A 27059-nucleotide genomic window follows, 5' to 3' on the forward strand; every position below is an offset into this window, starting at 1 on the left:
GAGGCACCAGTAACTTTCTGCAGGTGGAGGATGTCCGAGTCAGTTATTTTCTATATCAGGAATTTATCCTGTTTTCATCGGGAAAACGCTTTTGGTGTCAGGAAAGTGGCCTGGTGAAACAGAATTAATTACTGACATAAACTACTGAAATACCTGGGTATATCTGAAAAGGGCTTGCATTACTTGACAGTTGGATAAAGTCACAATATCTTGATTGGGCATGTAATCTATTTTCAGTGCATAAATGAGATTCAGGATGAAGACAGTCCAGGCAGCTGGAGCTGGTGCGGGGGCAGTCCCTCTCCCGTTGGCACAAGTCGTGTTACAAGGGAGGCAGGGGCTGGAAAACTTAAATTTTGCTCTTCCCCGCCTTGAAGCACGGAATAAAGCAGGAGCTGACAGCAGCTACCCCAGCTCACCAGCGACCGGAGCAGCACCAGAGCAGCACCAGCACGAACCAGCTCAAGCTGAAGCTTTCCTAGGCTTTTCCTAGGCTTTTCCTAGCTGTGAACCCTTACCAGCTCTCCACAAAACCTGCCAGCTCACTAATTCTTATCCTATCTCTCAATTATGCGTAAGTCTAATGGGAAATAATATTTTTCACACAATTTGTTAGTACGTGTGATGTAAAAATATTTATCTGCGTTGAAAAACTTGCTGTAATGAGTGCTGAAACTCTGCTTAATTAGCTGTAAAAACACAGGGTGGGACATAATGTTTTGATTTTAATGAAACATCATGCCTAACTCTTCGTACAGTAGCGAGTTCTTGGGGGAAGCCCCAGCAGTTCAGTAAAATCCCGAGCGTGCCCTGTCTCGATGAAGCATCTTAATTCAAGTGCCTTGGTGTACGTAAAAAACTGGTACCTGGGTGCCATAAAACGGAGTTGAGAGTTGTACCCGCTGCTTTGTCAAACAGTGTGCATCGCATCCCAGACAAGAACCTTGCAAACTGAATTAGTAGAAAAAAAATGCCGTTGTGATTCAGGAGCCTTCCCGTGTCTCCAAAAGCAAAAGCCCCAACCCGCCCCCCGTGCCGCGTCGGAGGGAGCCGCGGAGGGGCTGTAGGGTGCTGCACCGCTTGCCTTCAAATTCAGCCCCTGTTCCTAAACTGCTAGGGTAGGAGATGGCTGTGCTTTCCCTAGGCATTCCCACCGAATTGCCAGCATCTGGGCAAATAGTTTGACCTCGCATTTAACTAAGAGTGAGATTCCTTTGCTGCCCACTGCCTCTCTGTAGCAGCCGTTAATGTTGGGTGAAGACAGGGCGGGCGGTGAGAACAGGGGAATGCGGAAATTTAAAACAATGGGAAAAGTAATAATTGGTCTTTGCTCATTTTGGAAGATTCTTAATTAAATAAATGACAGCAGCCCTACGTGGAGAGGGAGCAGGAGGGGCAAAGCAGCCCCTGGCTTCCGAGCATTACCTGTGGGAAGGTGACGGAGGGGAGCTGGTAGAAGGGATAATGTCGGTTCAGGTTTCTTTGGGACAATTTGATGTTAATGAGGGTGGATGTGCCTTTCTTCTTTCTCCTTTCACCATGGCTGTGCACACGCTGTCTGTCCGTACCCCAGTAAGCCGGTGAGCCAGTTTGCTGTAGATAACTGGTAGAAGAGCAGCCTGCGGTGAGGCTGCCCTCGAAAGCAGGAATGCAATTCCTGCCCCTGTAAACCGAGCAGGTTTGTGTGTCCGCACCTCAAACCCCTCCTCTTCAAGCCAAGAACCACAGCTTGGGCTTATCGATGGCCGTGATCGCAAAGCTGGAGAATGTTTCAGTTCAGAAGCTTTAGAAAGGGCTTGATGCCTACAGATCCCATGCAGCTTCCCAAAAGGGGACGTGAAGGAGCATGGCAGTCACGAACCAGTCGTGTCGTAGTCTTGCTGAGCTCCACTTAATCTTTTCTGAAGGCTGAATCCTGCTTTGAGACCTCCAAAAGGACTGGTCCCTTAGCAGTCGCGCTAATGGAAGCTGGTGGTCAGCGGTCTCGGAGGCTGGCTGTGGCTCTGCCTGCCGCGCAGCAGGGATCGGGGTGGGAGGGAAGGGACTGAAGTGAAACAGTGGGTCAGGATGAACCCGTCCTTCACCTCAGCTGCTTCTCGAACTACTGGTTCTGAGGTGGAATGACGGGAACTGTCAGACGCGGCCGATGATCTGGTGTGTGTTCCTGCCAAACAGAGATGGCCTTCATTATTTAAAAAAAAAAAAAAAAGGCAATAAAATAAATGGCATAGTAACATCTGCTTCCTAAGGCTATTTTTAGGCAGCTGTTGCATTTCAAATAACAAAAGGTAGGCTGAGTGCAAAACGCAAGTGGTTGGGAAAAGCATTAAATGAATTTTGGGGGTTTCTGAGCAAAGGGGCAGCACAGAACAAGCCAGGGATGAAATCTTTCCGTTCGGAGGAGAACAGGTTTCATCTCCAAATACACACAACCACAGTCTCACTGCACCTTTATTTGTTAGCAGACTGTCAGAGCTGTGGGTCAGCGGCTGTAGTCATGCAGCAACACCTTTTATCAAAGGAAAATGCCCCAGGTGCTTTCCCCTGGGACGCAGGCAGGTTTAGTACAGCCCCGCTGGTTAGGGCTTCATCTGCCTTCTGGGGTGAGCCTCTTGCCTTGTTTCCAAATATCCTTTGGGGTATGGTTGTTTTCCGTTTGGAGGTTTGTATGTCAGATCTCGATCCGGCTCAGCGAAGCTGGAGGCTGCTGGTTAGGCAGCTCCCGTAACCCTGCGGCAGCAGCCGCTCTGCAGCTGCGCCGGGGGACTCTGGGGAAGGCTGACCTGCCGCCCTGCCCCGCCGTGGCGGCGGAAACTGCCTGGGAGTCGGGAAAACAGGATGGCTGGTATAGGAAGGGCTCGAGGGCTCGTGGGTGCTCGCTCACAGAGGCAGAAAGGATGCAATATGACATGAAGACCATGCATCTTATACCCAGATTCAATACCACCACCACCCCTTTTTTTTTAAAGTTAGGTAGGACTTGTCAACTGATTTTTACCTTCTAAACTTTTCGCAGTAAGCTTTATGAAAGGCTAGAATAGTGTTACATTTGTGCCAGCTTTCTAGAAGAGCCTGTAGAGGAAGACACGTAACTATAGATGGGTAAACACGAGAAAGAAATAAAGCAAAAATAGTGGATAAACTGTTAAACAATGGAATCAATTCAGTCGGAGCAGTGGAGATGCCAGACCAGTATAGCTTTTGTAAAGATAAGTCCTGCCAAGGCTTCGTTCCTTGGTGAGCTTCCAAAGTGCAGCTCTGCCTAGACTTTGTTAGACACTTGGCTTAACATTGCTATTCTGCTCTGATAGAGTTTTTAAAAAGAGCGTACTGCCTGAGCTGAAGGTCGGGTACGTGGCAGAGCTCTCCTCGCTGCCCCAGAGCTTCCTGAACGTGGGAATGCTTCGGCGTGTTCAGTGCTGCTCAACACGCTCTTAGTCATCTGGAAAGAAGTGTAAAATGGTAATTTTCTTGATGCAGTGATAGGAAGGATGATGATGAACATTGAGAGAAGGACAGGTATATTGTTTATACTGCCAGCTACAGCTGGGCCTGTATAAAATATACTTGCGTGCAGTTCTTGCGTAGTGCTTGCGTGCAGAAATCACATCCAGGAGCAAAGACATAAAGAAGGGAAGGGTATACCCTGGGGAGCAATGCCTTTGGAAAGAATTTGGGGTTGCTGTAGGAAATCACACTGAATGATAGCTTCCAGGGAGGCCCTGTGGCTTTCTGGAGAAGAGGATTAGCCTTGTGAAGTTAGCACGTAGCCTTGGTGAAGCTGGTGGGAGAAGAGTTGCTTCCAGTTGCGGTGTTCACGTGTGTCGGAGTTGCTGCACCGCTGGGGAAGGTGTACGGGGAAGCCGTGGGAGCGGCAGGGAGTGGTGAGCCGAGAGCTGGTTTTGGTGGGGGGAGCCGAGGAGGTGATGAGGAGAGAGGTTGGCAACTGCGTGCGAGTGTATTTAGGAGAAGCTTATATTCAGTGGTAGGGATTCTGGCTGGAATGCCAACCTAGACATGCCGTGTCTGAAGACAGGCACGAGCTCTCAGCAGGGATCAAGGTGAGATGCTCACGTTACTGGTTTCTCTGTTGTATCATGGTTGGCTGCCTCTCCAAAAGACATTTGTTAGCCAGAGGAGTAGTAGCTGGGTCAGTGTGAGAGTACCTGAATGAAACTCAGTTTTGCCACGTAAGAACCAAAACGGGGCGAGCGGGTGGTCCCTGGCACGCCCCAGGCTCAGCGGCTTCCCCCAGCGCCGCTGGTTTTTGCTTGAGCATCAGGCTGAGCGGTCAGGTGAGCTTTGGGCTGGGGTTTAGAAAGTTCCCTCCTCATCACCGTTTTCACTAGTATTTATTAACAAATGACGCTGGCAAAACTCAGAAAGCACAGGATCCTGCAGAGCAGAGATGAGGTAGAGGCTGTTTTCTGACCCTTTGCATGGAGTAACGTAGGTTTGAAGGAGGTCATCTGCTCCGACTGTGGGCTGCAACCCCCCGGGGATCTCTGCTGGTGGGGGACGACTGTGCGCCCCTGCCCAGGCTTGTGCCGGAGCCGTGGGGCATCCCAGTACAACCGCAGAGCTCCCACAGGAGTCCGAGTACTCCTCTGAGCCTGTTTCTCAGTTGGAGGAGCGAGCAGCCTGCGGGATCCTGGTCTGCCATGCTGTGGGCGGGGGAGCTGGGATGGTGCCCTGCCAGCTCCCCGCCGGCAGCCACGATCCCTCCGACGGGGACCAGTCTTGCTGTACATTTGCACAGCAGTCAGCACAGGTGGGACTGGGTCTAGGAACAGAAATATTAGGTCTCCTCTCGTAACGTTGGTTGCAGGGGACACCAAGCTGGGCAGGAGCGTTGATCTGCTGGGGGGCAGGGAGGCTCTGCAGAGGGCCCTGGCCAGGCTGGGTCGATGGGCCCAGGCACTGGGTGAGGGTCAGCAAGGCTCAGGGCCGGGTCCTGCACTGGGGGCACAGCAACCCCAGGCACCGCTGCAGGCGTGGGGAGGAGCGGCTGGGAGCTGCCCGGCGGGAAAGGGCCTGGGGGTGCTGGTCGACAGCCGCTGAACATGAGCCAGCAGTGTGCCCAGGTGGCCAAGAGGGCCAGTGGCATCCTGGCTTGTGTCAGGAACAGTGTGGCCAGCAGGAGCAGGGCAGGGATGGTCCCCCTGTGCTGGGCACTGGGGAGGCCGCCCCTCGAATGCTGTGCTCAGCGCTGGGCCCCTCACCCCAAGGCGGCCATGGAGGGGCTGGAGCGTGGCCAGAGCAGGGCAGCGAGGCTGGGGCAGGGGCTGGAGCCCAAGGCTGGGGAGGAGCGGCTGGGGGAGCTGGGGGTGCTCAGCCTGGAGAAGAGGAGGCTGAGGGGAGCCCTCATCGCTCTCTGCAACGGCCTGAAAGGAGGCTGGAGCCGGGGGGGTCGGTCTCTTCTCCCCAGGAACAAGCGATGGGACGAGAGGGAACGGCCTCAAGCTGCGCCAGGGCAGGGTTAGGTTGGATATTAGGGAAAACTCCTTCCCCCAAAGGGCTGTCAGGCCCTGGCCCAGGCTGCCCGGGGCGGGGGCTGAGTCCCCATCCCTGGGGGTTATTTAAAAGCCGGGGAGATGTGGTGCTTGGGGACATCGTTTAGAGGCGGATCAGGCAGTTAGGCTAACGGTTGGACTTGATCTCAGAGGTCCTTTCCAACCTTAATGGCTCTTTGATTCTATGATTCTAATGGTATTTCTCCTGTGGTTGGTGAGCCTCCACGCCTGGCCAGTCCTCCTTGTGGAGTCTCCTACCTGTTAGCTTGATCCGTGTAGGGTCTCCTACCTGTTGGCTTATACGTGCTGGGGCAAAGGAGTCGGGACCTATTTCAGGCTGTTGGCTTCTCCGTGTAGTGGACATCAGTAACTCGGCTGAGCTGTTTTGCTGCTCTTAGGCAAACTTGGAGTGCGCGTCCCCTGCTTGAACCTTCGGAGGGCTGAGCTCATCCTAGCCTTTATTTCCCTTTCCTCCCAGGGAAAATATTTATTGACCTTATATTTATATGAGCTTATTTCACTGCTTTTGATGCACGTTTATTTGAATGTTCATAGCAAAACTTACTGCAGACAAACAGCTGTTATTCCTGCTCGGGGATTTCAGTTAATCAGTCACAAATTTAGGATTTTAGTCAATTTGATGGTTCTGGTTCCAGCCTTTGTGACAGGGTGTTGGGAGGCAAAATCCTCTGGCTTAATTTGTGTGCAGGGGTTGTGCCTGAGATGAATATGCTTTATGAGCAAGGACCCCTGTTTCGTAGAGGGTGCGATCAGCCTGACCCTGCAGCGGGAGCAGAAGTCACCCGTCTTGCCGTGCCCACCTGATTCTGCTTCTCTCTACAGCGGGATGGGTTTAAAAAAACCAAACAAAGAAACCCCCACCAGCAGCGGTGAAAATATGGATCTTCTCTCTCGGTTCTCCTGGCTGGGATAGAAGATCTCCACTCTTTTCAGGGGAAATTGCATAATTGGTTTCCATTCCTTATCCCACAACTCCCATTTCAGTAGGCTGTGGGTTTTCTTTAAAAAAACCCCAAACTTTAAATATCTCTGCAGTCAGCAGTTAGCTCACAACAAATCTGCTCTGAATTTCAGATGAGCAACGTTGAATATCTAGAGCTTTAAAAACGTGTGACGGATTTGATGTTGGCCAAAGAAGCATTGGGGAGCCTGAACTTGGGGGCTTTTTTGTTTGCTTTTTTTTCTTCTCTGGAACTGGAGCGTGGGTACGTGGATGGGTTTCACTGTTGCTTATTACGGCAGCTTCAACTTGTATTCTCCTTGGGAATAGAAGTTGGATCGGGAATCTTTCTGCCTCTGCATGCATGATGGTCAGGTGAGGGGCCGTGATCGTCTCCCAGCAGAAGATTAACACTGACCGAGTACATTCAAACATTAACCTTGTGTTTTTGTTTTCAGCGGGACTTCTCCTCTTGCATGCCTGAATGCTATGTTACATACAAACTCCCGAGGGGAAGAGGGCATTTTCTATAAGGTCCCGGGGCGCATGGGAGTGTACACGCTGAAGGTAAGTGGCCTGGCTGGGGAATCTTGTTTGAATGCTCAGGTGACTTTTATCCATTTGAAAATATGTAGGATTAGGATAATCCTGAAGAGGGAACCATTCCTCGATAGCATGAATGTAGCGTAAACTTTCCCTCCAAATGCAAACACCAAGTCTGGTGTTTGTGTGCTGAAAATACAACGGAAGGTGCTGGGTTTTATTCACGTTTCTATCCCAGAAATGAAAGAGTAATTAAAATTGTAATGAAATTTTAGCCCTAAAAGGGTAACTTCATCTTCACTGATCTCAGCTTGTATCTAGAAATGAGAAATTACCGTATCCTCAGTCTATGGCTAGCAGGCGGAGAGCACTTGCAGGGAAAACATGTAGATTTCTTGATTTATCTGGCTGGCATATGGAAAAATAATCTTTATGTGAAACCTTTTTCCCCAGTTAAACTGCTAGAATGAAGCCCGCTCACACTGTTCTTGATGTTCTGTAAATCTGACTCTGAAGACTGTGCCCTAAGATAGGATTCCCCTCCCTACACATAAACCTCTCCAGTGGAGGAGTCTGCTGGGACTGCTTTCCTCATCTCACTCCGTGCTCACTAGAGAGAAATAATAACTTCTAAGGTGACATTCATCTCATCCTAAAATATTCAAAATATATGAGAAACTGTTTTAAAAGTGCCACTTAGTTTACCAAGGAAATCAACTAAGACTTGCCCAGAAAAAGATGTCCTCGTTGTCAAAAATTTGGCTAAGTTGAGTCCCATTCTCGCTGTCTCCTCCCTCCACCCTGTAAACTGGGAAAGCACGTTGTTCCTTGAGTGCCTGTATATAACGTGGCGACAGAGGACGTCACTCTGGGAGCAGTGCGTTGGGGCTGACGTGCCACCAGAGCAGAACAGCTTCAGAGCTTCCAAAAATGCCATTGCAAGACATCTGGCAAACTTCTTTCTTTGAGCATCGTTGTACCAAGCAGAGGTTGACCTGATTTCAGGGCGTTTAAGTGAAAGTACATAAATCACCATTTTGATAACAAGTGCGTTTAGGGTAAGGACTGCCAGAGATATAACCAGCAAGGAAGGGAAAGTCGTTATCTGTTTGCTGATAAACTGGGCTTAATCTTGCTCTGTTTGTTTCACTGTAGAAAAGTATAAAGTTTTACATTTTAGGAATAAAGAAGGCAGACCCTAAATGCAGGCTGGGATAGCAGTGTTTTGTCAGGTCATTAGGACTCCAGAAAAGATTTAGATCTGGCAGTAGACAAGCAGTTGAGTCATTGTCAGTGAATTCTGTGTCATGATGTGGCAAAGCTGTGCTGAAAAGGTGCAGAGAAGAGCAATATCATTCAAGATGTAAAAAAAAAAAGTCCCTTTTGAAAGATTGGGAGCACATCGTTAGTGGGGTGGATCATAGGCAAACTCAGCGTCTAGAGATTAAATCTCAGCAAAGTCAAGTTTAAGTGTGCATTTGAACAGCAAAACAGACTGTTGGGGTTACTGTGGTAGTTCAGTTTGTTTTGCTCATGAGATCTGCGAGTTAAGACTGATTGTTTCCTAACATTAAGCTTCAGCAAAACTCCAATATTATTTAACTGAGTGTAGGAGTAAGTTGATTAAAGGTAATGATTTGTATTAAACAGGAGGCTAGACTAGCTGCGGAGTTACTCCCAAGGCGTATTGTGTCCTGCATATCTAAAGGCTTGCCAGTTTTGTTGTGGGCTTTCCTTCCCTGGGGTGGTGTAGTCTGGAGGTGGCGTCTTCCACGGAGCAGCGAGAAACCCAGAATGCCAGGAAAGAGGGAGATCTTGAGCCCTGCGGCACCAGTCCCAGCTCCCCTTTGCCGCATTTAGTCCCAGCGCAGTGCCAGGAGGAGCCTGGGAATTGTGAAGCTGATGTGTTGGATGAGAAATATTCTGGAGGATCCATGATGGACAAAGCACGATGGCTTTAGGCAGCAATTTAGAAATAGAAAGCTGTGTAGAACAGGGCTGACCGTTCCCCAAGCGATGTGTTGTGACACCGCGTGGAGAGGAGGAGAGCCAGGCGTCCAGTAAATCGCGCTTCCTAAAAGAGAACGCTTATGGTAAAATGTTCGGTGAGCGAAGCAAAGTTGCGCTTGCGTTTTTGCTGGCTCACTGAGCTGGACTGCAGTATCATTGAACTTAGTAGTAGGGAGCCTGGTAGGCTGCTGGGATCTTCCTTTGCTTTTTTGGTTAGACTTGATGGTAAAGATATGTAAAACAGATTAGAGAATCGTAACTGAGGTGTATGTCAGTTCTGCAAAATAATGTTCAAAGGATTAGCTGTTTCTGGAGGTGTTTGCTTAACGCTGGTGGCCAGGAGATGCTCCAGAGGAAAATTCCTAATGGCAGCTAGCGACTGAACTAAATTTCACATTAATTTTTATTAACGTGATTTTATTGTTCCTCTTTTTTGTTGCTTTGTTTCCAAGTACCTAATCATCTCTTTTCCCCAAACCGTGCCTAATTATAGTAGTCAGGAGTGATTTGCGATGCACCGAGCGCTCCGTGTCTCAGTGCTGAGCCTGCTCGCGGCAGCGAACAGGCACTGCCCCAAAGCAGAGCGCACAGGCACGGTTTGCAGTTCTCAAGAAACACGACCGCTTTCTCAGCTAAGCTGCAAAGGTTTGTTTAAGGTCAGGTCCTGAGCCGATGGGCAGGCTTCTCTTTTGCTAGGTGCAGCGTGTTTTTGGCAGCAGCAAGCAGGGTGGATGTGGAGGGCGTATGACTTCAGGCACACTCGTGCTTGGCTGTGATGATACCAAGAGGAAACTGGATCCCGAAATGACTGTTTCACCGGTCTAGAGATAATAACCGAGCTTTGCATGGGGAGGGGGGAGCAAAGAATAACATTTAATCTCTTGAAGAATGCTTAGATGCTCTGGCCTTGCTCTGCTGCTGAAGGGACGTGTAACACCCCAAATCAGCCAGCACTGCTCTGCTGGGGCAACCCCAAATCTCGAGGTGAGCTGCATTTGCCCTAGTGGAGATGTGTTGGTTGCTCCTCGTACAGCCTGAGCAGTCTGCTCGGTCCCCAGCAGCACTTCTGTGTACTACAGAATGAAACAGATAAGCATGACCTTCAAATACTGCAAAATTGCCTTCAAATTCAGCAAAAAAGTGCTGAATTTCTGGTCACTTCGGGTATTTGAGTTCCTCCTAACGTGTGTTTTTCACCGTTTGCGAAGGCTGCGTGTGCAGGGGGAGCTTTGGGGGGGTGATTTTGTTTCATTCCCCCACTTGGATCTTCCCCTGCCCCCCTCCCCTCAACTTTCCTTTGTAAGCTTTGCCTCATCCCTCAGCCCACCGCCAATATCCCAAATCCTCATTCTCCTCTGTTTCCCCATCATATTACTTAAAAAGCTCATGTTGGCCCTCTCCGGAGCTATCTGGAGGGTCCTGGTGGCCCAGTGACTGGAGCCTCTTGGTCTTCAGTGTTGTCTCTGGTACCCTCTGCTTACCCAGTTTGTGTCTCTGTGTGTTTTTATTTATTGCTTCCCCCTGTACTTTGCATTGAAAAGACCCATGACTGGATAACGTTAGTGAAGCCGATGCTCTGACCTTCCACGTACGCTTGTAGGATTTGGACTGAAAATTGGTATGCTGACGCTGAGAAACTGGAGTCATTGTGGCAGGAGGTTGAGAGAGAAAAGATTAAGCAAGTAAAAAGTAAAATAGAAAAAATCTAAACAAAACCGATGCACGAGGCACGCACACATTGTGTATATTTGTCTTAGACTTTTCTCACTTCTGGATGCCCTTGTTTCTCTCTTGGATTCCCCTGCATCGCTGCCATCGGGGTGGGAATGCTGGGGGCGTCTTTGCCCGAGGAGGGACGCGGAGCGGCTGCCGGTGCTCCCTTGTCCCCCTCCTTCAGCCGCGCTCGCTCTCGGTGCAGCACCTGAGCTCCCCGTCCCATGGCGTGGCAGCAGCCACGCGGCCCCTGCTTGCGCCGAGGTTCGCCTTTATCCCAGCGACCACCAGCCCTGCCGAGCTGCTGCAAGGCCCGTTGTTTGGAAGCCCCGTACGTCAGCTCATTGACCGTCGCGTAGACCTCTCACCCCAACGGTGTTTTCATGCCTGGTGATTTCCAAGTGTGTTTCTGCCTGCCATCTTCAGGTCTGCTGGTCCCAAGTTCATCGCTAATGTGGAATACAAAATAGCGTCTGTCCCTGTTTGGATGATCATGTTGTAGTTCCGCCCTTGTGCATTTCACCTTTGAATTTTTCCACGGTATGCAGTGAATTTGCTGTTCACCAGCAGCCTGGAAGATTCCAGTTTGTAGGAATATTTTTAACGTGATATTTGGAGAAGCCTGTCTAGTTCAACTTTTACCGCAGATACTAAAGCCAGCGCGCGCCATCTTAGCAGATGCATTTATAGGACTGATAGCTAAGAGACCAAATTTTATTTGATTATTCAGTGTGGTTCACTAAAGGGAATAAGTTCACTTCTTGAAAGAAGAAGTATGGTGTAGAGAAGACGGTTCTGCAGTTCAGAGTTCACTTCTGCTTCGAAAGCAGAACTTGCAGTAGGGTGAGCTGCAGGTGCGTGCAGGCGTCGATGTTAATGGAGATCCTGTACTGATGTCTGGCATGGAAATTTCGAGAGAATGTGGGATCCACAGCGCAGACTGGACACCGCATCAGAAGCTACTGGTGAAAACCTTTCGCTGGTAGGAGGAGGCCCAGCTGGAAGGAGAGCCATTGGCACTGCATGGGCTTTGTGAGCTATGGGGCTGCCGTCTGCGAAGCAAGGGGAGGTTGGAATCGCGGGGTGGTGGTGGGAAGGGACCTCTGGAGACTGTCTAGTCCAGCCCACTGTTTAATGCAGGATCAGCGCGAGTGGGCAGCTCAGGACCGTATCCAGTCACGGTCTAATCTTGAATTCCTACAAGGACGGAGGCTCCCCAGCTTCTCTGGGAACCTGTTCCAGCGTTTCATCGTGCTTGCAGTAAAGAAGTCTTTCCTTACACGGAAGTGGAATTCACGTGTTTCGCTTTGTGCCTGTTGCCTCTCGCCCTTTCCCTGGGCACCACTGAGAAGAGCCTGGCTCCGTCGTCCCAACCCCTTCCACCAGAAATGCCAAGTCGGGAAAAGCCAAGAAGCGCGGGCTCGCCAGCTGCTTGTGTGTTCCCCCCGACCGGGCAGGAGGTGGAGGCACCCCACGCCCAGGCTCCATCTTCTCTCGGCAGAAGACTTTGAAAGAGACATCTTGAAAAAACTGAAATAGATAAGTGTGTAATTACTGCGTCTCAGGTGACTAAATGATCTTCCCAAAGGTTAAGCTATAAAGGAGGTTTAATGAAGGGAGGGTCAGCACTGGGGATACGCAAGCTTAATCATCGTCAACTTTGGTGACGCTTGATATAAACAGAAAGATTTTTTTTTTTCCTGCTTTTGGTGATATCTTCTCTTCCACTGTGGTTTACAAGTAACTTCTAATGTGCAAAGAACTTTATTTCCAAGTGCAGGACGAAAATACAATTGAATATCTGAACCTATTAGTTCGCCTTGCTGATGGAAGAAATCTGGAATTCATTAAATTGCTAACGCTCGTGTCGCCTTGAGTACTTTTTGGCCTTACGTGGGGAAATTAGTCACAGCTCTAATTTCAGAGAAAGGACAAGAAATCCTTTGTCTCCTGTTAAAGGGAGAGGTGTTTTGATTTACGCTTTCCAGTGGGTATTAATGGAAGGATTTTTTGCCACCTGGTGCACGCAGACCTGTTCGTTTGGACCTCATCAGCAGAAAACAGTTTGTTGTCACTAATGAGCAATAATCTGCAAACGTAGGTTAAAATCTGAATGGGGCAGGATAATCACTAGAGGGCAGCCTGGGTTTAGGTGTGGACAGGGTGAAAACCGCTGCCGCTTCTCTGCTGGCTGTTACCAGCCGAAAACCACGTAGGTGCACGCGCGCGAAGGCACCGCTGCAGCCCCCGGCAGTGCAGACGCTTCGCCGCGCAGAAACACCCGCCAGGGCGGTTTGTGCAAGGGCCGGTGCCCGCAGGCCAGGGGCTGCTGTGGACCTGCTTGGAAAACTAACGTTACCTGGGACTGCGGGACACTGAGCACCGCTTTTCTTCTGTCGTGAAGTTCAAGAATTGACTGGATTTCTCATAAAGTGGGATTGTACTGGAGTTAGTGATTAGGGATGGAGAAGTGAAGGAAGAGCGTACCTGCGAAGCGATGATGAGGGCGGTGCAGAAGAAGTGCCAGCCGGGGTTGTGTTAAATATTTCATATGGACTTGCAGAAGGCAGTGTGCGTGTTTGAGGCCCGTGGCTAAGCAGTGCTGACATTGCTCTGAAGCATAAAAAAAATCCAGTCAGTGCTTGGTATATAAAGAAAACCGCTACTTTTGAGAATTTTGTTAACTGGGGGAGTTTACAGTGGAGTGGGTAACTATATCCGTTTCTTCCATTTGCAGAAGGATGTTCCAGATGGGTTGAAGGAGCTCTCTGATGGCTCGGAGGAGAGCAGCGATGCCCAGTCGGACTCTCAGAGCTCCGAGAACAGCAGCAGCAGCAGCAGCAGCAGCGACAGGTGCAGTAACAAAGACGGGAAGAAAAGCAGATGGAAAAGGAAAGGTAATTTTCCTTTTCAGGAGTGATGCTTTTAACGCGGTCTCTGTGTGTGAAGGACTTGGAGGGTTTATCCGTCACGTCTCTTGCCTTATAAAGACAGGCTGTAATGGTAGCCTAAAATCTGCCTTCACCATTTGCGCTCATGGATTGAACTGGTGACGCAAGTGCCGATTTACTGCTGCGGGAACCGAAGGGGAGAAGGTACCGTAATTAAGTTAATTTAAGGCCTTGACGCAAGTCACAGACCAGCACACTGTGCTTCACACCCAGGAACAGCGAACCTACTTCTTCCAGGTTTTCTCCGCCGTCCCCCAGCTTTCCCAGGAAGACTGTACCTTGTACCTCTGGCCCCTTTGGATGCTTTTGGGTACGACGCTGGCTAGGAACGAGCACAGAATCTCTGAGGCTAAAGCCTGTTATGTGACCTGATGGCTCCTGTAGGACTGGGGCTTGAGCCACTGCGCTCTTTTCTTCTGTCCTGTTCTGGACTCCTTTCCCTCATAAACCAGGCGATATTTAGTTATTCAATACCATTGAATATTAAATAATTTACAAGCTTAGCCAATACAGTAAAGTGCTGGTTTTTGCTCCAGTGCTGTATCTGGGTGGTTGCTGAGGTTGCACGGTTCAGCGATGTTTCGAGGATGGCTGGATTCTGGGGTTTCTCCAGTAGTGCAAGAGTACGGAGCGGAGGGAATAGTGGATTTCGCTCTGGTTTGGATCCTGATGTCTTTGCCACTCTGAGGAGGCGATGTGTCTTGTCAGACACTGCCATATCATGCTGTCTTCAGGAGCAGCGGAAACCAGCACCTCGCAGCCAATTCGTTATCATATTTACGTCCTGTGTTAGTAATAGCAGTTCCCCTCTTGCCCGCCTCTGGTTTCAGCACCCATTCATTTGACCAACGTTGCCTGAATTCTTTCCTCCTTCAAAGCTCTGCTCGGGTATCTGCTTGTCTGCTTAGATGCTATGAGCTGAATTAGTAAAAAAAAAAGCCATAATAAAATGTGAGGATGCGACATAAATTGTTCTCTGAGTTGGGGAGAGTCTACTCACTATAGTGTTGTTATTCTTTCTTAAAAATCAGCATGCTTCATAACCCACAGCTTTGTGAAGAAGCATGAAGTCTTCCCGTTAGGCAGAGGCAGCAGGCTGCAGCTCTGGATCTCCCCGCGGAGCTGCTGGTGCAGCTGCCGATGCTGTAACTTTACCCTTCAACCCGATCCTTTCCTTTCTCCTTTTCTCCTCAGTCATGCACAGAATTTCTTGGCTGAAATGAAACATTATGTAAAACTCTTTGCCAGTGCAACAGGATACCTGAGTGGAAGCACGCGAGAGGTTTCCTAAAGTGGTTAAAGACTTGCAGTAACCGGTGGGGTCCGGCGAAACCCTTCCACAGCGGGGAGTCACTGAATGAGAACGTGCTCTTACTGCAGGGGTGCGTGAGGCTGGCAGAGGTATTGTGTAGAATTTTAAGCATTTAAAGCACCGTGAAAGAGCAAATTGTTAAAAACACTGAGAAGTAAAACCTGGCTCCAATTTCATCCTTCAAAAGGAAAGTTATAGAAAGTCTGGTCAAAATATTTTCATTTCTAACAAATCCTCTCAAAATATTTGGTCAGTAAGGGGTTTTTTTGGCTACTTTGCCTACACCTCCAATGTTATGATATTATGTAAAAACCTGCAGGGGAACTTACAGAACATGTCTCTTTTAGCGAGATCTTTATGTAGAAATACATGTATACATTTTATGTGAAAGTTTTATGTACTACGTTACCGAATGGCTGAAAAGGCAGGAGGGCGAGTGTGGTTTAGGGACCTAAGCGAGAAGGAAGGGAAATCTTACCCTGAAACGGCCAGCAAAAGGTACCCAAAAGTCACAGGCAGACAACGTGAAGATGGTGGTTTCAGTTCAAATACAGAAAAAGAATTTCGCTCCTCTTTGTTGTCTGGTACTGATGATTTTTCTTAGGAGTGGAATTTTGACCTTTAGCATAAAGGTCCTATTTTCATAGGTTTTAAAGCACTGAAAGTCGTGAACTTCCAGTGATTAGTAAATTAGAAATGATCAGTAAATTAGAAGAGTAGTCCTTGTCGGTAGTGTTACTGAGTGTGTTCCTTCTGTTCCGATGCCCTCCCTCGAGGATCGCGTTCCTTTGCCTGAGCAACTCTGCGTTATTAATGAACGTACTTGCTTACTGTCACACCGAGGCGTTACCAGGGTGTGCGGGGAAATGGCTTTCTCCTTAAGCTCCCTGTAAGAAACTTGTGAAAAGTAACGAGCTGGTTGGCTAAAGCAGGGATGGCATTTCTGGGCAGAGGATTTTTGGAGCTGCAGCTGTATGGGGCTGCTTCTGGACTAAGAGGGGTTCACTGGAGCCTTCAGCTGCCTGGATTTCACCCGTAGCGGCAGGGTGCGACAGGAGTGACAGCCAAAGCATGTCCTTTCTGTGTTTCCAATTCGGATTGAGCGCCGCAAGCCGGCTGGCAGTATACTGCAGTATACTGCATCTATAGGCAGATCTGCCCCAGCCTGTGCGTGCCGCTGGCTGCTGCCTGGGACGTGCATCCCATACGTCGGCGCTGCGGGGTCTGCAGTGAAGGCAAGCAGAGCTGCTCCGCCTCGCCCGGCGTTTTTATTGCCTCTGTGCTTCGTTTCTTGCAGTTAGATGAGAGCGAGTAGCTGTGGTGGATCTCCATGAGACAGCCTGATGCCAGGGTACAGGCAGTACCTTGTTGTTTTACCTCTCCTGTCCCCTATGGCTTTCCCCTTTGCTGCTGCTGCTGGCAGAGGTGAGCTGGTCGTGAGTTATGAGATGGGTTTTCAGCAGCCTGACTGTACACAAGCAGAGGATAGGACTGCTCATCTCACTACCGGCCGGAGTGCCGTGTTTCAGCTGTCAGGGTAAGGCATAAAGAGAAATAAATCACCCTTGGGACACACAGAGCCGTAGGCTGTATTCAGTCTGAAATACTGAAACGTCATGGACAGGCGGGAGGGAGGTCTCCCAAAGCAAAATCATACAATCATGGAATCGTTCAGGTTGGAAAAGACCTTTATACTGGGGAGCAGGTCCAAAGCAGGGGCACGCGGTACATCAGAGCACGCTGTCGCGTGGTTCTTGTAAGGTGAAAGGCAGGATGTATCCTGAACAAGTAGACCAAGCGGTCGTGCTCAGCACTGCAGAGTTGGTGCCAGCGGGCAGAAGGATGTTACCCTCACTTCGTCGGAGGTTGTCCGCTGCGGTACAGCTCAGCATCCACCTTCATCTGTCTTGGTTCACAACAGGATCAGGAAATGGATGGGTCAAATATACTTCTCCATGTCACACTGGGAAGGTAAAGCGATGTCTCTGTATGTATTCAGGTCTCAGAGGTCAGTTGCCAACGGTGACAAACATGAATTCCATGCTTCAGAACATAAATCAGCCATGAGCTGCTTTGCACGGACCGTTCCCTAGTAAAATTAAATTTTTTCTTCATGTACTAATGTACTGTAACTGTGTGTCGTTCTGCTCCACGCCACCTTCTCCAGACAAGACGCCGTGTTTGCACCCTTTGGAAGGTGCAGGATGAGAGGTGTGCAATGACTTACTTCTCTTTGACATAGCTTGGAGAGATGTGCTGAGCATTTCTGTTACTTCTCTTACAGAACCATAGAATCATGGAATTGTTTAGGTTGCAAAAGACCCTTAAGATCATCGAGTCCAACCGTTAACCCAGCGCTGCCAAGGCTATCACTAAACCATGTCCCTCAGCACCACATCTCCCCGGCTTTTAAATCCCCCCAGGGATGGGGACTCAGCCCCTGCCCCGGGCAGCCTGGGCCAGGGCCTGACAGCCCTTTGGGGGAAGGAGTTTTCCCTAATATCCAACCTAACCCTGCCCTGGCGCAGCTTGAGGCCGTTCCCTCTCGTCCCATCGCTTGTTCCTGGGGAGAAGAGACCGACCCCCCCGGCTCCAGCCTCCTTTCAGGCCGTTGCAGAGAGCGATGAGGGCTCCCCTCAGCCTCCTCTTCTCCAGGCTGAGCCCCCCCAGCTCCCCCAGCCGCTCCTCGCAGGACTTGTGCTCTTACAAGTAACGAGCTAAGCTGACCAAGAGGGAAAGAGTACAGGATTTGAAGACTGATTATTAGAGCTGAGATGAAACCTCTTTTCTTTGCAGTCAACGTTCCTCGCTTTTCCATATTAAAAGCAAGTGCTGTCTTTTAAATACTAAGTGGTAGAGGCCACCCTGAACAAGAAAAATATGATGGACAGTAAGACATGTTTGTTCGTATTGTACCATATGCTGTGTTGCTTTTCTTTTCAGCATTACGTTGATTTTTCTTTTTTGTTTTCTTGGGGGCTACCGAGACTATCTAGAAGACGACAATAAAATAAATATCCTGGTTGGTAGGTAGCAGAGCAGGATGTGCCTCACGTCTTAGTGCAAACCTGGCTTCATTACTAGCCATGCCACTTCTCTTATTGAAGCTGTGTGAATGGGCTTTGAAAGCTGCAGTCGTGCCTGTGTTGAGAACGGGGATGCTTTTCTGAAGACGACGATTTGCGGAGGCTGGTTGCAGAGCGATCCGGCCCGCGTGCAGCTGCCAGCAGTGCGCAGGGCTCGGGTGCAGCAGCTCCCGCAGCACCTGGAACCCGGGGATGTAGCGGGACCCCTGAGGAGACCCCCGGGAGAGTTAGCGCAAGGCTGTGGGACGACAGAGCCGGGACTCGCGGACCATCTCGGTCATCCCCATTTCGTTTTCTGAATCTCTTTCAGTTATACTGTATCTTTCTTGAGGTCGGTGGGTGGAAATGCCCATACGCTTCAAAACACACGTGTTCTGTGAATACACAGGATGGTCTGCCCTCTCTTTTATTTTATCTTCTAACAACTCTTGATACTTATTCCTTTCCATCTTATTTTCTAAGTCTTTGCTTCTTTGACTGTTGATGAGCATTGAGTTGATGTTCTCATCTGCAGGAACTCTGGGATCCTTTTCCTGAGCAGCAATAGCTATTTCAGAGTTGGTCTGCCCTTCGCTCATCGTGTTGCCTTTTATCTTCGCTGAGTTATAGCTGCTGTTTTAGTGCCCCTTCACGTGGCATCGCGAGGTCCTTTTGCAGCTCTTTGCAATCAGGTTTAATCTGTTGTTAGGCAGAACAACTTCTTACGCCTGCGAGCCGCGTCTCATCGCGGATCGCCTGGGTGGGATGGCGCGGGCGGGAGCGCGCTTCCTCGGGCACCCCGCCGCACCCCCCGCCGCGGGGAGCCTAGCTGCTTCCACCTCCTGCAAAATTTAATCAGTTATTAATCTGCAGGACTTAAAGCGCTGCAAGGCTTACGGTAGTCTCCTTTGCTCTGTTCCTAAACCAGACAAGTTTATTTCTGACTCTTGAGGCATAGTTGACAGGCGATTAACCACTTTCTCTAGGAATCTGTTACGGTTTATTCAGATGATGTCTTTGCCGCTGGCACATGTTTTACCCTTTCAGATGCTCCTTTTAATTTCTTTTTAACTTGTTTCTGTGTTTCAGTGTGGTTCTCCTTTTTATGAAGCTGAGTATTGCTGTGACACTGCATATGACCTTTTTTAGAAATTTCCTTGTAGATATAAATGTTTTCTGTATTTAAAAAAGCAAAAAGCAAAACCCCAAAACCAAAACTACTTAGTTCAGCTAGAAATCAGAAGCTTCGTGCAAGAATAAAATTTTCTAGGCTGTATTACACAAAAGAACATTCAAAGGCATAAATAAGTTAGCTGGTACTTGGCTCTTTAAAAGGTTTTGGTATGGCGGGTTGGGGTTTTTTTTAAGCCTTTTGGGCAAGACTGAAGTTCTAAGTACATTGTATGATTACATGATGAGAGGAGGTGAGCAACTTTTTGCTTTTATGCAGTGTTGGAGGACAGCGCTGATACACTGTCCTGCTGAAATCTGTGCTCGTGGATGCCGGTGTGACCTTCAGATGTGTGTGAATATTGAGATTTTGCTTTGTGGTGGGGAGGGTAGAAATACGTACGTTTTCTTTGCGTAGATCCTAGCTAAATGAGCTGCTCTCATCTAAAATGCAGTCTCGTTTCTCTTAACCCGTGGATGGCTGGTTTTGCACTGCACACATGCAGAGCTTGGATTTTGGCTTGGGATATGAGTCGAATTTCACCAAGAAAAGGTCCAATCCTGCCAGTTCTGGGCACCCCAGCTCCTCCTGCGGCTCGGAGCCCAGCCGGACTGGGGTGAGCCCGCTCCAGCGGGCGGGAGGGTCCGTGGCGGGGCGCAGAGGTGCAGGCAGGAGCACCCGGCGCATCCCGCACGGCTGGCAGTGCCCCCGACGCCATGGGGGTTAGCTGGGTTCGAGAAACGTGTGCTGTTGGTACCTTCTTTCCCGATAAGAAGATGGGCTGTGCGGCGTGGCCGTGCGTTATCCCTCTGCACGGGGGCACATTCGCCCACACCGGCAGATTTGCCCTGCTCAGTGCCCATTGATGCTGCTGTATCAGTGAGTCGCTGTAGGAAGGGAGCGACCGTGCCGGGGGCTTTCCCCAAGGGCTTTTTGCTGTGCTAGCCATTTCTTGAGTTTGTGTTTTGCAGCACATATTTCCTTTCTCTGTCATTCTCCCTTTCCTCTTTCTCGCCTTGCTCCCTCAGCTGTGGCAGCGAGGCTGGAGAGCAGCGGTGCCGTGCCGCTTCGACTGTCCCCAGGTGCCACCTCTGCCACCCCGCTCGCTGGGAGGCTCCCACGTGCTTGAGGGATCCCCGGGGACTCCTGCAGTGCCTCTTGCCGATGAGCGTATCGTTTCGGTAGCCAAAGATAGCAGGTTTGTTTTTTTTTTTTAAAGCTAGGTATTTTAGACGTACTGCCAGGCACATGCCCATTAAGCTCCAGTGCTTTGAAGCATGTCTGATGGGCGCCTTTCCAAAAGCAAAAATGCATCAGAAGAAGCAAGAGGAATGTCTTCTCCTCGATCCCCTTTTCTGTGTTTTTCCTGCAACATAGGTTTTCTTCAGGGATGTAAAATGAAAACACAAAAGAATTAGGCATATTTGGTGCACTTCAATAAATAACTGCCGTCAGATGTTTGATGTTCACTTTGAATGAGTGGTATCCTGACCACTTGTTGGATGTTACAGGTCCGTCAGTCCATGTGTTTCACGAGGGATTTTAGAAATACATAATGAAGGGCATAAACAAAGGAGACTTCTTTGCAAAAAATGTCTTTAAAAAAAGAAAAACTCCACTAACCTTCCCAAAACCCCTGCAAATTTCTGGTGCCGTTTTCCTTTCCAGGGTGTGAGTACGGGAGGGGGGCACGGGCAGAGTCAAGGCTCCCGTGTTAACGGCAGGGTTGGAGGTTTTCGTAGCAGAGCTTGGCGCCGGGAGGCTGCCGTAGGGGGATAGTCAGTTCCTGAAGGACGCTTAATGGCAACAGATTTAAATTAATACCTGGACAGATTCCTCCTTTCTCAGGACGCTTGTTGGATATGTGGTGCAGCTGTGGCATGCAGTGGAGGAGCTACGAAGACACCTGAAGTGCGAGAGGGAGCCGCGTTAGGGATTCTCGGTAAAAGCCATCCCAATCAGGCAGCAAATGGGAACCTGCTCACTCGTTCTGGGAAATTAAACGTGGGTGAACGTGAGGCTGATCCTATCATCTCCGGTCGCTAGCTACAGAAACCCGCGTGCTTCCAGCAGGCTGGTCAAATAGCGTGTCCAGAGTTGGGTGCACCTATGATGTTATCGTTTTTTAGGTTTGGCTCTTGATTTTGGTCTGGTTTTGAACTGTAGCTTTTAAAACTAATTTCATCCAAAGTTAAATGAGTAGCTGGAGGGGTTACAAAGATGATCGCATTCCTGCTTTTCACAGCAGTTGGTGGCTGGGACGGGAAGAGGCTCCGTAGCCTCTCCAGCGGTGCAGAAGGCTGTAGCTTGAACTCGTGCTTCAGCAGACGCGCGAGGAGGCACGAGGGCGATGCAGCTGCCCCAGCTGCAGGAGAAACTTCTGAAGCTTGCCCGTTTGCAGACATTCAAATCAGTCGATGCCAGGACGTAAACATATACAGCAAATTGGACTTTGCTGGTTCTAGGTCTCATTACTTAATTTTGCTGTGATAGCTCTCGGTCTTCTGTCACTAAATAAGACGCGTTGTTTATCTTCCCAGCTCCGTTTCTTGCCTGGAACTTTGCACCAAAATCAAATGATCCAGAACTGCTTAATGAGATAAAAAAGGTACTGTGATGGTGGATGGTTAAAACAATCTTAGCATGAAAGACAGCTGACATGAAGATTTCTGCTTCAAAATGAGTTTTATTTTTAGTCGGTACCTTTGTTTGCTCTTCTTTAAAATAACCAGCAAGGCATTAAATTCCAATTCTGACATTTGCAAGGCATCTTTCTTAGGTCGCAGGCTGTAGCCCTGTTATTTCAGAGACAGTAATTCTCACTAGGTGGAACCTGCGCTGCTATCAGTTTAAGTTTCTCAAAGCGCAGCCCAGCTGTGCTCAGAGAGCTGGCAGTCTCGGAGCCATATATAAAGAGTTGTGCCGTGAAGTCCATGGGGAAGAAAATTTTCTTTCGTTTTTAGTGTTTCATTTACTTCATGTGTCTGAAAAGATTCTTCTGGTTTCCACCAGCAAAACCTGAAGTTTCAGAATCCTGCTACGTATAAAAACTAACTTGTGTTTAATACCCAAGGCGTTGCCGTGAAAAGCATAACGCAAGTAGAAAGCGCAGGCGGCTTCAGCTGCCTCCCAGGGCGGTTCAGCTCCGAGCTCTGCCATCAGTAATGCTGGAAAGTGGAAGTGAAGGAATCCGCACCTTGCGGGGCCTCCTGGCAGTGACAGCCCCGGCGCCGGGGGATAGGAAGACGCGGCCTCGGTGCTGGCAGCTCTCCTCCTCGGTGCCTCCATGCCTGTTACCGCTCTTTCCTTCTACAAGAGGAAAAGAGTTTCTGCTTCAAAATGAGTTTTTTTTTTTAGTCGGTACCTTTCTTTGCTCTTCTTTAAAATAACCAGCAAGGCATTAAATTCCAATTAGAAAGATTCCTTCAGCGTTGGGCTGTGTAGCATCAGCTCTGGAATGCAGCACTCCTACACGGCCGCTTCCTGGCCTGTCTGTGCCGCCATGAACACACAAAACCCTCCTTCCTCGTTAAAAAAAAATAATAATAAAAATCTACTCACTCGAATTCAAGAATAGCCCAGATTTCAGCCAGAATTATCTTATGGCATTGCTTGGCCGCTGGCCATGTTTTCACCTGTGAGGTGTTTGAGGTGGGGTGGTCAGCATCCACCGAGCCCTTGGGAATTGGACCGATCCCGAGAGCCTCGGTGGGAAGCGGCGCTAATACACGGTACAGCTTTTTCTTTTTTTCTTAACAAGGATTGGGGAGGATAGTTTTTATTGTGAGAATACGGAATTCTAATAAGAATCAATGAAGTGAATGCAACCTGGGGCAGAGAGCGAACAGACGAGCTGGGCTCATATTATTTTGCCGAGAGGCTTTGACTTGAGCTCTTTGCGACTGCAGTTTAGCTTAACGTGACATTATTTTTGCTCATATACATATAAAACAGGAAGCGCCTTCCGATAACATCAACAGCCACTTCCTTATATGTACAAAAATAAAGTGCTCTGACAGCAGCAAAACTGTCACTTTGATTTTAGAAAGGATAGAAACCTTTGTGCCTCTGTAGACCCACATGGGCATTACCCGGGGCCAATCAGCAGCACAGGGGAAGAAATTTAAAAACAAGCCCCATGCGTTGCTGCCCGGACAGCGGTGCCTGAGCAGGAGGCGGGAGGAGGCCGGGAGCAGCACTGATTGCGGAGCTTAAGAGGGAGCAGGGATGTTCATGGAGAAGCTGTGTGCGGTTCCCCTCGAAGGTAAGGTGCGGTGCTTTCCGCAGGCAGCTGCGGCAGATTTTCGCTTCTGGGAGCGAAGCGGGTGCGTTTCTGGCCGGGGTCCCTCTGTGCCGATCAGAGGGGAGCCAGCCGCCTTTTCTTTGGCCTTGAAGCAGCTACTCGGCTGTCGTCTTTGGAGTTTGATGATAAAAACAAAGCTTTTTTTGGATACAGTACTTGTAAAAGGATACTGCCAAGACTCCTTGGGTTCTGTGTTGTTTTACATCATCCTGAAACTTAAAAGTGTAAATGCCTCAATTCTGGATGCTTTTATCACCATTTTGCTAGAATATGTTTTGTAGGACAGCTTGCAAGTGGTTTGGGGTGATGCACTCCGTGAACGTGACATACAGCGCCTCAGCATCGGAGCCTGTGTGCACCCTCATCCGTACACCTAGGGGTGTTTCTGGGCTCAGGGTTACTGATAGCGCCTGTCCTTACGGTGTCTGGAAGTAAAACATGTATGACTCCGTCAGGTTTCTGTCATCAGCTGCAAAGCTTCGGTTGACTGGAGTGGAACCACGATCGGTGCCTACACCTGGCTTCGCAAGCTGCTCCAAACAGCTAAAAGGCTTTTGCTTCCAGTATAGAGCTGCCCAGGCTTTCATGGCTTCTGACAGTGAAAATGACTGTCAAAATTGGATTTTCCTGTAATTTCTGCCATGTCCCTGGTGCACGCTTTCTAGTCAGAGTCATCCCGAAAGAGAAGGATCTTGTTTAGCTTCTATAACTGACACCACCTGTGAGAGCATTGCAGCAACAGGTCTCTCCTCTAGCAAAACCCAACCTAAGTCTGCTGTATTAAAAAGGGAGAAAAATCGGATGGTAAAGTGAACTTTAAGGGAAAAGGGGGAATCAGACTGGGTGAGATTATCGATAACCCTTCTCCATTAGCCAATGATCAGCTTGTCTTGCGTTTGTGTACAACAGAGACGTACTGGTGCGTCCCTCGTGGCTCCCAGGCGGTCAGGATTTTGTTCAGCCAGATTAGTGTTCAAAGTGAAAAGTAACTGTATTTGGCAAAATGTCATTTACTGAAAATATATTAGAAGATTTTAGTAAGGTTAAAATAGGATGTCACCATAAACTCTTCTTAAATAGGACAGCGAAGGAAAATATCTGGAGTAATTAAACTTCTACACTGTGTTCACTGCCAATGGCCCGTACTTGGGAAGACAGGAATAAGAAATAAATCACTGTTCTATACCTGAAATTTTGTGCGTTATCTTTTAGTATAGAGGAGAACCTTGGGAGTCCGGACGCGCAGAAATGCCAGGTCACAGCTGGAGGGCGCGACTACAAGAGCTTCGCCGTGACGGTGGCTCTCGGCTTCCTTAATTACCACCCGCGGCCCGAGCGCGGCACTGCCTTCAGAAAGCGCTTTGCTGCTGCGCGCCCATAACAGGTGCCAAAAAAATTTTAAAAAAAGAATTCTGTTTGGGTTATGTCATTTTGTTTCTTCCTGCTGAAGTTTTGGTAGAAATATCAGCTTTTCTAAATACAGCCAATTCCTGCCTGTGCTCGTGACTCACGAGGAAGCTGTTTCCCAAGTATCACATTATGCAATTTACCAAGGAATCTGCATATGCGAAGCCAAAAATGTTGTTTTTCCCTTTATTTAAGTTAGTGTATCTTCTGTTTAGGCTAGTATATCATAGTATCCAGATTTTGGGTGAGCTGTAGTTTTTCATAATGGGCTGTGCAGCCTCCAAGGGCTTACTCTCTAGCAGTCAAGAAGTTGCGTTTCCATTAGACTTCACAGAAAGCACCGTATTTTTTAGTTCCGTGAGCCAGTCATTAGGCTGCGGTCACAGGCACTTACACGTGGCTCTGCGTTTGGTAGGCATTTTAGACCTATAGAAAAATGGGTTATAAACTTAATCTGCAGTAGATTTTTTGCATGAATTCCCATGCATGAATTTTCCTCAGCAACTAAAAATCTTACGGAAGCAATGACAGCTCAGTTTTCTGCAGGACGCCTTCAACCTGTGCTTTTACCGAGTGAACTTTTGCGATCCTTTCCAGCACTTTAACAAACTCTCGGCTTACGGGGTCTTGGCCCGACTAAACTGTGCTCAGAGCCTGTTTTACACACCAGCCTGCTGCTCGCCGCCTGCGCTCCCTCGCTGCAGGGCTCATCCCAGCTCCCCGTCCTCTGCTGGAAGGAGAAGAGGCAGCCAGAAGCCGTAGGTACTCTTGTGTTATTTGGAGTCGGTGGCATCGTGCTGCTGTTTGCTGTGTGAACTGGAGAAGCTTTGGGCGTTGCTCCTGCCCTGCGTCCCCGACCGACGTGGGGAGGACCGCCGTTTTGGGGTGGTTATTCCCATAAGCGCAGTATTTCTAAGGTACTATATGGCCCCAAAATACTTCCACTGAAATGTAGGGAAATGTGATTTGTAAGTAAGTCTCTCGTTTGTTTTGCAGAAAACTGAAGAGTGAGCAGCCATTTAATATCGCAGGCATTTCTCAGAAAAAGCCAGTTTTCTCAGGGACGCTTATCCCCCCAGGCAGGTGCTGTTTGGCCCCCAGAGGCGCCCGTCTGGGACTCCATCGGGCCCCGCGGGAGCTTGGCCGCTTGCATGTGGTAGCTGGGAAGGATGCGTGGTCCTGAGCAGTGGTCCCCCGCGCTCAGCACCATCCCCGCACCCTCGGGGACCTCCGCTTGCAATGGCGGCACGATGAACTGGAAGGATTCAGCCAAAGAGCTGGAGTTTGAGAGCAAAGAGGAATTGAAAGCTGTTGTATGTGGCTGCGGCTGCACAGGGCGATTGGAGGAGCAGTAAAACCGCTTCTGTCTCAGTCCTGAGCTTTGCTGTCCTAAGGCTTTCTGATTGCAGGTTTCGCAGGTGCTTCTCTGAGCTAGAGGCTTAGGAAAATCCAGTGCACGCGTGTTTGTTAAGAGTCGCCGAGTATCGATATGTTGTTCCATTTAATTCAGACTTTCCAACTATATTGCATTGCAGTTAGAAGTACGTTTGCTGCCAGGCCTGACAGCAGGCTCTGCAACGAGGGACAGGGCAGGAACACGTCCAGGCGTTTCTCTGGGCTCAGCGGGTCTCCGGCTGACGGGAGATGAACACTGGCAGGCTTTGAGGGGCAGCCCGCTCCCACCTCAGGAGCCCCAAGGCAATGAAAATGCTCTTGTTCAAAGTGATAAAGTCTGCTCTCGGTGACGGTCTGCGAGGGCACACAGGAGCTGGTTGGACAAGCTTTCGGGTGGAGCGGGGAAGGTTTTGCCATGCGGTACCTGCAGCAGACAGGCTCGCGTCCCACCTTCTGTCACCCGTGGTACTTGGGTGCACGAAGCGAAGCATGTGCAGCCCTGTCTGAGGGCAGGGGCTGCTTTGTGAATGAGCTTTCTCATCTGGGTTTGGTTTTTTTTCCTTCATTACTTCAGCTTTTCTGGCTTGCCTTTGAGATTTTTGCAGTTCGCTCTGTCGTTCCATGTCAAACAAAACCTCAGTGGCTTTGCCTTTCAGCCTCACATATGGTGTCATGCTCAATTTTTATCCACAAAAACGTATGCTGGGTGCCTTTC

General features: G+C 49.2%; 1 protein-coding gene across 10 annotated transcripts in view; it reads left to right on the forward strand.

Moving 5' to 3' along the window:
* Positions 1-27059, forward strand: part of ASXL2 (ASXL transcriptional regulator 2) — a 134353-nt gene that overhangs the window by 47834 nt on the left and 59460 nt on the right. For all 10 annotated transcript variants that reach the window (XR_015708589.1, XR_015708590.1, XR_015708588.1 and 7 more), the window contains 2 exons: positions 6933-7041; positions 13478-13637. Coding sequence is in view for 4 of the 10 variants with exons in the window: in XM_087776253.1 (XP_087632379.1) it covers positions 6933-7041; positions 13478-13637 (269 nt within the window). In the remaining 6 variants the exon portion in view is untranslated. Of the gene's footprint in view, positions 1-6932; positions 7042-13477; positions 13638-27059 lie in introns of those variants that run through there.

The sequence above is a fragment of the Nipponia nippon genome, unplaced genomic scaffold (assembly GCF_047370975.1).
Source record: "Nipponia nippon isolate SJK-2023a ecotype South Korea unplaced genomic scaffold, ASM4737097v1 scaffold_4, whole genome shotgun sequence".
Lineage (NCBI taxonomy): Eukaryota > Metazoa > Chordata > Aves > Pelecaniformes > Threskiornithidae > Nipponia > Nipponia nippon.